Source organism: Girardinichthys multiradiatus, chromosome 11 (genome assembly GCF_021462225.1).
Source record: "Girardinichthys multiradiatus isolate DD_20200921_A chromosome 11, DD_fGirMul_XY1, whole genome shotgun sequence".
NCBI lineage: Eukaryota > Metazoa > Chordata > Actinopteri > Cyprinodontiformes > Goodeidae > Girardinichthys > Girardinichthys multiradiatus.
In genome coordinates this window covers 23175661-23188431 of record NC_061804.1, presented here as the reverse complement: position 1 = coordinate 23188431, position 12771 = coordinate 23175661, and the positions used below count along the sequence as shown (strand labels likewise).

General features: G+C 41.0%; 1 protein-coding gene across 1 annotated transcript in view; it reads right to left on the bottom strand.

The window, feature by feature from the left end:
- The window catches only part of LOC124875918 (protocadherin Fat 3), a 131868-nt gene that overhangs the window by 113004 nt on the left and 6093 nt on the right, over positions 1-12771 (bottom strand). The window contains exon 4 of the mRNA XM_047378341.1: positions 4249-4367. Coding sequence (XP_047234297.1) covers positions 4249-4367 — 119 coding nt within the window. The remainder of the gene's footprint in view (positions 1-4248; positions 4368-12771) is intronic.

Genomic DNA, 12771 nt, shown 5'->3' with positions numbered 1-12771 from the left:
ACTGCATATTTTATTTCAAATCAGTCTATTTATATGCCAATTCTCAACAAACACCATCTCACTACACTTTACAAGACAAACATCTGATTAACATACATCTGCAAAATGTTTGTCAGATACATCATAGTAGCTGTATGAGGTGTGAACCTTTTTATTCAAGCAACACCTTGCAGAAATAGTTGCTTAGTGTAATTTCTAGCTCAGTTATCCATTTGGAGATATCTGATGCAGAACAAATTGTCTTTCTGTACTATTACAATTTCAAGAATTTAAACATGCCTAAACCTTTTATATGCCCTGCAGTGTCAAAGAGAATATGTGTAGGAAAGCAGGAACTGCAGAATACACTGTCCCTGAATGACAACAATGGCCAGAAGTCATGAGGAAGATCCAGCTGTTGGCACTATGCCTTCTACAGTAACTACTCCTAACTTTGATTGTTATTTTTTAAGCAGAATTATATGATATATACCCGAATGCGCAGGGATGCGAGCCTCTCATCCACTGGGGTAAACCCCAACACGAGACGGCTGAGTTGGGGGGCAACAAGCAAACCCAGCCCGCCCCCTCTCAACGTGGGCCACTCCAGAGTAGAAGAGAGTCCAGCCCCTCTCGAGGAGATAGGTTCCAGAGCCCACGCTGTGCATGGAGGCGAGCCCGACTATTTCTAGTCGATATCTCTTGACCTCCCGCACAAGCTCAGGCTCCTTAACCCCCAGCGAGGTGACATTCCACATTCCTAGAGTCAGCCTAAGCATCCGGGGATCGGGCCGCCAAGGTTTCCACCTTCGTCCGCACTGGTCCCTCACGGTTCCCCCTGCAGGTGGTGGGCCCACAGGGGGATGGCCTCGGCCGGCCGAGACCTGTGAGGAGCAACCCGCCTCTTCAACATTGCGTGGCGGTCGGGACAGTGCCTCTGGACTGGCAGACTGGGATGGTGGTTCCCCTTCATAAGAAGAGTGACCGGAGGGTGTGTTCCAACTCCAGGGGGATAACACTCCTCAGCCTCCCTGGTAAGGCCTACGCCAGGGTATTGGAGAGGAGAGTCCGGCCGATAGTCTAACCTCGGCTTCAGCAGGAGCAGTGTGGTTTTTGTCCCAGCCGTGGAACACCGGACCAGCTCTATACCCTCTACAGGGTACTCGAGGGTTCATAGGAGTTTGCCCAACCGCTCCACATGTGTTTTGTGGACCTGGAGAAAGCATTCGACTGTGTCCCTCATGATGCCCTGTTGGGGGTGCTCCAGGAGTATGGAATCGGAGCCCTTTATTAGGGGCCATCCGGAGCAGGAGTTTGGTCCGCATTGCCAGCACTAAGTCGGACCTGTTCCCAGTGCATGTTGGACTCCGGCAGGGTTGCCCTTTGTCACCGGTCCTGTTCATAACTTTTATGGACAGGATTTCTAGGTGCAGCCAAGGGCCGGAGGTGGTCTGGTTTGGGGACCAGAGGATTTCGTCTCTTCTTTTTGCAGATGACGTGGTCCTGCTGGCCCCCTCTAGCCAAGACCTACAGCATGCGCTGGGGTGGTTCGCAGCTGAGTGTGAAGCGGCTGGGATGAAGATCAGCTCCTCCAAGTCCAAGGCCATGGTTCTCGACCGGAAAAGGGTGGCTTGTCCTCTTCAGGTTGGAGGGGAGTTCCTGCCTCAAGTGGAGGAGTTTAAGTATCTCGGGTTCTTGTTCACAAGTGAGGCAAGAATGGAGCGGGAGATCGACAGACGAATCGGTGCGGCTGCCGCAGTAATGGGGGCACTGTGCCGGTCCACTGTGGTCAAGGGAGAGCTGCGCCGAAAAGCGAAGCTCTCGATTTACCGGTCGGTCTACGTTCCTACCCTCACCTATGGCCATGAACTTTGGGTCATGACCGAAAGAACGAGATCCCGGATACAAGCAGCTGAAATGAGCTTCCTCCATAGGGTGGCCAGACACTCCCTTAGAGAAAGGGTGAGGAGCTCGGCCATCCGGGAGGGGCTCGGAGTAGAGCCGTTGCTCCTCCACATCGAGAGGAGCCAGTTGAGGTGGATAGGGCATCTATACCGGATGCCACCTGGACGCCTTCTTCGGGAGGTGTTCGAGGCACGTCCCACTGGGAGGAGGCCCAGGGGATGGCCCAGGACACGCTGGAGGGACTATGTCTCTCGGTTGGCCTGGGAACGCCTTGGGATCCCCCCAGAGGAGCTAGAGGGGGTGTCTAGGGAGAGGGACGCCTGGGTGTCTCTGCTGAGTCTGCTGCCCCTGCAACCCGGTCCCGGATAAAGTGGAAGACGACAAGAACGAGTACGAGTACTATGAGAATACAACGAATAGCTAACAGTTAGCTGCTAACAGCCCTGTAGTTGGCATCTGCTTCTTAGAATTCTATTGATGGGCTATTTTTATTGGCCTTTTTTTTTTAAATCTGGGCAACAGTAGTCACACCTTAATCTAATAGTTCAACACTGAATAGAGAGTTAAAAAAAATATACTGTAGATTTACACACTACCACTCAAAGGTTTGGGGTGTCCTAGAAATGTCCTTATTTTTCAATAAAAAGCACAACTTTCTTCAATTAAAATAACATTGAATTATTTAGAAATACAGTCTAGAGATATGTGGTAAATGACCATAATAGCAGGATACGCCTGTTCTTTGTTGTAATGTTTATATAGGTGTTGATAGTGGAAAAATTCAAACAGGTCATCCTGTTTAGTATCTGTTGTACTTTTGTGTCCTACAGAGGCCCTTTTTAAGCAACAATAACGTCCGTGTTCCAGTGGCACATTCGTTAGCCAATCCAAGTGTTTTATGTTAAATGGCTAACTGATCATTTAAAAACTCTTGTGCAATCAAGTTAGCATAGCTGAAAGCTGTTATAACGATTATAGAAGCCATAAAATTGATCTTCAGTTGGCTGGTTGAGTATCTGGAGGATTAGCATTTGTGCATTCAACTATAGTCTCAAAATGGACAGAAAAAAAAGAACTTTCAACTGAAACTCATCAGTCTATTCTTGTTCTGAGTAATGAAGGCCTTCCCGGAAGAGAAATTGCCAAGAAACTGAAGATCTCATGCAACAGTGTGAACTACTCCCTTCAAAGAAAGGGCAAACAGACTCTAACCAGAATAGGATGAGAAGTGGGAGGCGCCAGGGCACAACTGAGCAAGAGGATAAGCACATCAGAGTCTCTAGTTTGAGAAACAGACACCTCACAGGTCCTCAACTGGCAGCTTCATTAAATAGTACCCACAAAACACCAGTCTCAATGTCAACAGTGATGCTGGATGCTTCAGGATGCTGGCATACTTGGTAGCAAAGAAAGAGCAGTATCTGAAACTAGGCAACAAAAGAAAAAGGTTAGGATAGGCAAAAGAACACAACGCCTGGACAAAGAAAGATTGGAAAAGGGTGTTATGGACAGATGAATATGAGTTTGAGGTGTTTGGATCACAAAGAAGACCAATTGTGAGATGCAGAAAAAATGAGAAGATGCTGGAGAAGTGCTTGATGCTGTTTGTCAGGTATGGTGGAGGAAACGTGATGGTTGGGGGATGCTTTGGTGCTGGTGAAGTGGGAGACTTGGACAAAATAAAGGGAATATTGAATAAGAAAGACTATCACTCCATTTTGCAATGCCATGCCATGCCCTGTAGACAGCGCTTGATTGGAGCCAATTTTGTTCTACAAGACAATGACCCAATGACACTGTCAGTGGATGGAGTTAAATTTTCTCCGATTACCTCAACAAATAAGGTCTCAAAGCTGTATTTGCTCCAAATGGAGGATTCTTTGATAAAAGCAAAAGTTGTATGACAAAATTATTATTTCAAGTGCAAAATTTTATTTCTGACCTAAACAATGGTTTGACTACGTTTTCTATTCATTTTGCAACTTATTTGATTAATAAAATGTAACTTTTCTTGGAAAAACATGACATTTTTCGGGTGACCCCAAACTTTTGAGTGGTAGTGTAAAGCCTTGTGGAAAAAAGAAAATGGGAGCATTTTCATTGCTGTCTTGACACTGAAACCACCTTAGATTAAGACAAACTTGGACTGAATCATTCCACACTGATTGTGGGTTCTTGCATAGTAATCCATGAAAGTTTTACTTTATTCTGACTATTTGTTATCCCAAAATGTTTTTAAAATCTAATTTCATCTTATTCTCTTGAACTTAGTATCATCCACTGTCTCATAAGGTTGATGTATTGTCACACCCCTACATTTGATATTATGCATGCACTATATATAATAGAAAGTGTCAGCATTACCTGAATGAAGACTTCAACTGAAGCTGACATGGGAGCAACCCCTCTATCTCTGGCATACACAGTGAGCCAGTAGGAGTTTTTGGTCTCACAATCCAAGTTGCCAGTAGTATAAATCACCCCTGTTGAGGAAAACAGAAACATTAACGCAGTCGTGTCTTGGTTAGACAATGCCGATACATGTCTTTTAGGTGGGTGGAATGTAGATTGGGTATTATCAGAGGAATGCATTCTTAAAAGGTCTCGTAGGAAAAGTCTTTGAATACTAAGCTTCCTGTGGCAAAGAGGCAAATTTAAACTTAACTCTGTGTCCTGGCTTCAGTGACATTCACAGGCATTAGTGGTGCCGCTGTAGTCACCTTCAATGTTTCAGCCCCTCTACAGCTAATCACAGCTGACCATACTGCTCCCACTGCTATTCACTCAGTGCTAAACACACTCTGAACTGCCCAGCACCAAACAAAATACGCTCAGACACTCATACATCCTGACTGAGGCGTGTTTAGTGGCCTTGAGGAAGATGAGTGGCTGACAGCTTTAGTGACCTTTTCAAGGACAAAAAGAACACAAACACAATAGATAAAAACTGTGAGCCTCTTTTTTTATATATATAAATCAGTCATGCAGTACTGTCTAAACTTTAAGAAATGACACAGAAACACTCATGCCTTCATGGGCTAACATTTTCCAGTTTTTTGACCTCACATATGACATGCTAGTACAACAGAGTGAGATTATAAGTCCCAGTTTTTTAAAATAAATTTGAACAAACTATACATACAAAAAAAACTTCTGGTTGTATGGCAGAGCTTTTCCTTCAATACTCAAGAGCACACATTAAGAGCAGAATTCTTTGTTTTCAGTCTCAGATGTTGTACTTTCCCCCCTTGAAACTCTGCTCTCACACTCCAAAACATTTTGCTTACAAATATGCTCTGTTCTGCCTTATTTAATGCATCTTTAGCAAATAGTATCTCCTCTGGTTTGCATCATACCACTCGAAGTCAAACCTCTTGCTTAGGCTTGTCCTATCTGTTCATGGATTTTTTTATTTTATTTTTTGCTCTCTTGCTAAATGTAGCAGTAATTCCACCCAATTGTATGACAGTGTGTGACACTGACATCATTGCATCCATTTGGGTGCATTTGTTTTATTTACAGAGTTCACTCTAGGCAAACTAGCCAAGCTAATTAAAAAATATGAACTGCAGACTGCTGTCACCTAAACATGTTATACTAATAAAAGTCCAGTTATTAAAGTTCATATTAGCCATAACAGTACAGTGTGTATGGTTATGAGTGTCACATAGTTTGTTCATCAAGTACAAACCTGAACAAACCTGGAATCTGTAAAGTGCAATTTTGCCTTGTATAGGAGACATTTCCTTCTAAAACATAAGGCATGCATTTTTTAATTATGAATAGGTTTCTTTTTTTTTCGGTCTCAGATGTTTCACTGCTCTCTCTCTAAACTCTGTTTCAAGCACAAAAATGTTGCTTGTTTACAATATGCTTTGGTCTTCCTCAAAACTATGTTTCTGTGGTCAAATTTAACAACTCTTGCACAAATATACAGGTCCTTCTCAAAATATTAGCATATTGTGATAAAGTTCATTATTTTCCATAATGTCATGATGAAAATTTAACATTCATATATTTTAGATTCATTGCACACTAACTGAAATATTTCAGGTCTTTTATTGTCTTAATATGGATGATTTTGGCATACAGCTCATGAAAACCCAAAATTCCTATCTCACAAAATTAGCATATTTCATCCGACCAATAAAAGAAAAGTGTTTTTAATACAAAAAACGTCAACCTTCAAATAATCATGTACAGTTATGCACTCAATACTTGGTCGGGAATCCTTTGGCAGAAATGACTGCTTCAATGCGGCGTGGCATGGAGGCAATCAGCCTGTGGCACTGCTGAGGTCTTATGGAGGCCCAGGATGCTTCGATAGCGGCCTTTAGCTCATCCAGAGTGTTGGGTCTTGAGTCTCTCAACGTTCTCTTCACAATATCTCACAGATTCTCTATGGGGTTCAGGTCAGGAGAGTTGGCAGGCCAATTGAGCACAGTGATACCATGGTCAGTAAACCATTTACCAGTGGTTTTGGCACTGTGAGCAGGTGCCAGGTCGTGCTGAAAAATGAAATCTTCATCTCCATAAAGCTTTTCAGCAGATGGAAGCATGAAGTGCTCCAAAATCTCCTGATAGCTAGCTGCATTGACCCTGCCCTTGATAAAACACAGTGGACCAACACCAGCAGCTGACACGGCACCCCAGACCATCACTGACTGTGGGTACTTGACACTGGACTTCTGGCATTTCCTTCTCCCCAGTCTTCCTCCAGACTCTGGCACCTTGATTTCTGAATGACATGCAGAATTTGCTTTCATCCGAAAAAAGTACTTTGGACCACTGAGCAACAGTCCAGTGCTGCTTCTCTGTAGCCCAGGTCAGGCGCTTCTGCCGCTGTTTCTGGTTCAAAAGTGGCTTGACCTGGGGAATGTGGCACCTGTAGCCCATTTCCTGCACACGCCTGTGCACGGTGGCTCTGGATGTTTGTACTCCAGACTCAGTCCACTGCTTCCGCAGGTCCCCCAAGGTCTGGAATTGGCCCTTCTCCACAATCTTCCTCAGGGTCCCGTCACCTCTTCTCGTTGTGCAGCGTTTTCTGCCACACTTTTTCCTTCCCACAGACTTCCCACTGAGGTGCCTTGATACAGCACTCTGGGAACAGCCTATTCGTTCAGAAATTTCTTTCTGTGTCTTACCCTCTTGCTTGAGGGTGTCAATAGTGGCCTTCTGGACAGCAGTCAGGTCAGCAGTCTTACCCATGATTGGGGTTTTGAGTGATGAACCAGGCTGGGAGTTTTAAAGGCCTCAGGAATCTTTTGCAGGTGTTTAGAGTTAACTCGTTGATTCAGATGATTAGGTTCATAGCTCGTTTAGAGACCCTTTTAATGATATGCTAATTTTGTGAGATAGGAATTTTGGGTTTTCATGAGCTGTATGCCAAAATCATCCGTATTAAGACAATAAAAGACCTGAAATATTTCAGTTAGTGTGCAATGAATCTAAAATATAGGAATGTAAAATTTTCATCATTACATTATGGAAAATAATGAACTTTATCACAATATGCTAATATTTTGAGAAGGACCTGTACTTGCTTCTCACACGCAAACATCCTGCTCCATTTGGTCCCCATCTTGTCATGGATTATTTTTACTCTCTGACAAAATGCAGTAGCTCTGCGTAATACAATACAGCTAACCCACTACAGACACATTTGTAAAAGAAAAATCACTTAAATGCTGCACATTTAAGTTCTTATGGTTACGTTGCAATTGCAAATGTAGTCTGTGTAAGTACAGCTGCTCTTAGTTTCTTAGGTTTCCCGAGTAAAAATTGATTTAAAAAAAAAACGTGACATTTCTTGCAATAATAAAAAAATAAATCATTATTTTCTTAAAAAGGAATAGTCTAAAAAAGGAGGATTTCTATAGCCTTATTGGTTTATGTGGTCATTATTCTTTGCATTAATGAACTCATATTTATGTAAATATCCAAACCAAATTATACATACCATCAAGCAATGTGAATACTTATTAAAGTAGATGACACATTTCTGAGCTATACAAAACAAAAGTACCAGTACAAAAGTAAAAGTACAAAAACAGATTTGCTTTGATGCTTGATAAATATGATCTGTCTACTAGAGCTAAGCAAAGAGAACAAATAATCATTTACTCTGGGTCTTGGTTATCGAAACCCAAACATTCCTACCAGACCTATTTCTTTGATTTTTCTTTGATTAGCCAAGACTCTATCTTGATATGCTCCTGCTTATTAGTGTCCCTTTGAAAAGACAAACTTATTTACAGAGTTATTAGAATAAATACAAATAAATATCTGCTTAAGAGTATTTAAGCGAATGTTTGTGACCTTGAGTTGCTGATAGTGATGTGCCAAATGTATCGTTTTTATTCAAACCATGCTGCAGCAAAGTGTCCCTGTCATAATCTGCCTGTGTTTGGGGTTTTTGAGTTTGTGTTCTGTTTACTGTCTCTGCACGGCCATGTTTTTCACTTACCTTATTTCAGTTCATTTAGGTTTAATAGATTCATTCTAGAGTTTAGGTTTTTGTTACTTCCCTGGATTCCTATGTTAGATGTTTTAGTTTGTATTTCCTTAAAGATCTGGTTCCTCCCTGTTTTTGTTTTTGGCAGTGTCATTGTTTACTTATTTCAGTTCACTTAGATGTTACCTCCCTGTGCTCCCTGCTCATCAGTGTTAATTAGTCACTCTCCCTCAGTTACCTTCATTTTCTCTCCCACAAGCTGATTCTGATTCCCCTCTGATTAACTCCCTGTGTTTATTGGTCCATTCTCCACTCCATTCTACCCTGACTGTTCACCGCTCCATGTTCTTAGACCTGCTTGTGTTTTCCATGTCCTGCCTGCATTTCTAAGTTACTGGTTCTTATTATTAAATTCTTACATCAACTCACAATGCTGCTGCTTTGCTCTTGTCTGCACTTTGGTCCCGCAAAAACCTCACCTGCCATGACAGTTCCAGACCCACACAGAAGTGCATTTAGAACTCAAGAGTTCATGGCTACTTTTACTTGTGGCTTTAATTCTTGGAGGTTCATATATCTTAAACTTTGTTTGAAACTGTGTGTTACAAATACACATGTTGCTTGAGGCAGATTTATACCATCAGCTGGCCCACAAATTTGGTCACTATTTACCTTTTTTGCAGATGAGTAATTCAAAGAATGATCATTGGAACACTAGCCTCGATATAATGCTGATTATTAGAGAGTCTTCATAAAGCTGTAGCTTCACAGTTTCAGCTTGCGGCTTCAGCGTTTCAGAGGTTTATAGAGGTACAGTCAAGTCTTTCCTGTCTACTACTATATATCTACCTGTATCCCTCAAAAAAGACAGATATGTAATAAACTTATCGGCTGAATTTAGAAAAAAGATATTGACCTGAAACATCAGCCATCCACTGCCCTGATTTATGAAGTTTGAAAATTCTGAAAAACCCATATTAGTCCACCTCTACTGAGTGTATTCACTATCCCTGCACAATTTTGTGCCTAAATTCAACCACTCAGTTTAAAAGCAGGTCAGATTTCATCTAATATCATCTAAACAGTCACAACAATATGTTGACAAATATTTCTCCAAAAGTCCTTCTGAAAAAAACTATATCCTGACCATTTCATACATGCTAAAGATCAATTGACCTGAAATCAAAATCAGACAATTTTCCAGTCAAATGTTGAAAATTTTCCTATTCATTAAATGCATCAAAACTAAGAACTCACACAGCATGCACTTTACTTACTTTTTTGGAGTATATGAAAAGAAAAAACACATTCAAAACTGCTGTCACTATGACAAAACGTAACGAAACGGAATCAGCCAAATTCAGAATTGGCAGGTCGGCCTTCAAACACAACCAGAAATCGTTTTCACCAAGGAAAATCCGTATCAGTGAATCTCTAATACAGTACACACCCTGAACTCTTATATACTTAAACATATTATATGAATTTTATGTGAAACATATTTTGTATTACATATGATAGGTATGCTGTCTAACTTGGCCATCCATCCAGCCACAAACTCCCCATGTACGTGCACACAAATCAGGTGTTAACACCGGGAAAAACATGAGTTAGATTAGGACTAAGCAGCCAATCCAGGACACGCGCAATGCATAGTAAAAGTGTTTGCTGAGACACATGCTTGCCCTGTCGTCCTTGACCGTGTCCTTTTCAAACCACATCTCATCGCTGTCAGATAGTCCCAACAGAGAGACAAGGAAAACAGAGACGGCTCTTTCAAAAGCTCTTTGAACTTTAAAACCGACAGCCACCATTCACCGGATTCAATATGAATCTGACTTGACAGCCTCCATTCTCACCATAAATAACACACTTCAAAGAATGGACAAAAAAAACTTAAGGGTTATACCACGTTTTTTTAATCCAGAAGTTCTGCAGCCCAGCAAGGTTCTACATCATCTGTCAGGTTCGTTTACATCCCCATTCATGAGAAACATGTTAGTAATCTAACTATCTAATTAATGCCAGCAAATGATCAATGCCAAGAAGGATTAAAAAATACCACCATCATTTCTCTCTTCAGAAACTGCTTTGCACGCGACATAAAGGTACAGCCTATTAATTTTTCATAAAGGTGAAATGTGTGCTTCTTAAATGTGTCTGCATGTGACTTAATAAGTACTTTATCTTGACTGTGACAAATACAGAACTTGTAAAGCGCACTAATAGAGGAGCCCCTGACCGACGTCCAATGAGAAATTGGGCAGCTTTAGTCCTCCCTACCTAATGACAGGAATACAAATTTTTGTATAAAGTTCAGCCAGCAACGAATATAAGTCAGGAAGTATCCAACATTTATTTTGATAGAATGGCCATCTTCTTTTGATCAGTACCTTAATGGAAATGAAAGTAACATCTAAATCTCAAATAGAGGTAAAGAAGGCCTTTATCAGCAGAACATCTTCCAGACAACAGGAGTGGCATGCCCTGCATATGATGCATCAAAGAGCCTGTTTTGAAACTAAGAGCAGGGCTGATATAAGACAAATGTTGAAAGAAGATAAACAAAAGATATTCTTTCTAATTTTCACACATAATTTTCAAACTTTATAGAGAAAAACTTTGGTGTGTCTTAATTGAATCTTCTCATCTGGGACAAAAAGGCTCTGGTATTTTATATGCGTATTACGTTAGAGGAGAAAAACAACAAATAACTGCAAGATTAAAAAAAACATAAAAAGAGCCTTGAAGGAAGAAAGCTGTATTTTCTTCTGACACTTTTTATGCACTCCAGACTTGCCCTGTATCCTCTTTCTTCCTCTCTTCACTTTCACTCCCTTTACTTTCTGCTATAACAAGCAGTTTGATTTCCCCTGGAAAATCTGCACTCAATAAACGTTCTCACTGTCTGTGATGCTCATCACTGAAGTTTTAACGCCAAAGTGAATAATGACACCAAGCAGAGCTACAGAAGTCTTTCAGAGACTACATTCATACGTACATATGGCCAGAACTCCCTTACATATTCTCTGTGTTATTGCTTTTTGCATGATGTGTTGCTTTTTGACCTAATTTAGCCTACTTCATGCTGTCTGACAGGCTCCATTTAGGCAATTTCTTCATTCTACACGTCTGGCAGTTATAAGACCTTAGTGAGGATTTATTATAGTTAATTCATTATTTAAACAAAGGGAGGGGGTTTTATTTAAAGTTTGAAGCATATGAAAAACGCAAACACTAAAGAAAAACTATTACCTACTACCAAATTCCTGCTGTGCTTTCTTCAGATCAACCTTGTCATGGCTGAGCCTCCTTGTGAGTGGTACACCTAGGTGACCTGAAGAATAACTGCTTGGGAAGGAGCTAAAAGAACATGACAGAGACTTCAATGTGTTCATTGAGCTGTCAAACTCTCCAGATAACAATTCGATGCGTTCTGATGAGGGAAGCATAGCAAATCCACAGAAACCTTGAACCACAACTCCCAGGGCAAAAAGGGTGCTAATGGCCTAGAACACAAATCCTTCCAAGCAAAGTAAATCCCCATATGTTCTTTGTTAATGATCTGACTATGTGGAGGTGTTTAGATTGAAATAAATGGAACTATATTAATACAAGATACAGTGCCTTGCAAAAGTATATACACCCCTTGAACTTTTTCACATTTAGTCGTAGTACAACCACAGTCGTCAATGTATTTTTTGGGGATTTTGTAGATCAACACAAAGTGGTGCATCATTGTAAAGCTGAAGAAAAACGACCAGAAACAAGTTGTATTTTTGTTTTGAGGCCTGTTGTGGCAGTGTTTTGTAGGAACATTTTTTATTGTAATTACAGTGTTTTGGGGTGTGTCTATACCAGCTTTAAGCATCCAGAAACTTAACATTTAGTCCATTTTTCTTTGCAAAATAGCTTATCATCTGACTAAATGTATTGCCACAGACTACCAATTGAATACTGGTCTGTATTTTAAGTGGACCATCACAACACATGAATATGCTTTGAATTAAATAATTAAATTTAGCTCTGGCTGTATGCTTTGGGCATTGTCCTACTGAAAGGTAACCTCTGCCCCAACCTCTGCCTCTTTTGCACCTTCTAACAAGTTTTCTTCTAGAATTGCCTTGTATTTAGCTCCATCCATCTTCAACATCACCATCCCTGTGGAAAAAAAAACCCTGTCCCCAGCATGCTGCCATTGAGGATGGGTATAGTATTTTCAGTGTAATGTGTGATGTTAGCATTCCTCCACACATATCATTTTGTATAAAGACTAAAAAGTTGCAGTGTCCTCTGACCACTTTACCTTTTTCACATGTTTTTTCACGTGGCTTGTGGCAAACTTTAAATAGGAGTGGTTATGGATTTCTTTAAACATCAGCATCCTTTATGCAACTCTTCCAGGCAAGATTTGGGAAGTGTACGACTAATAG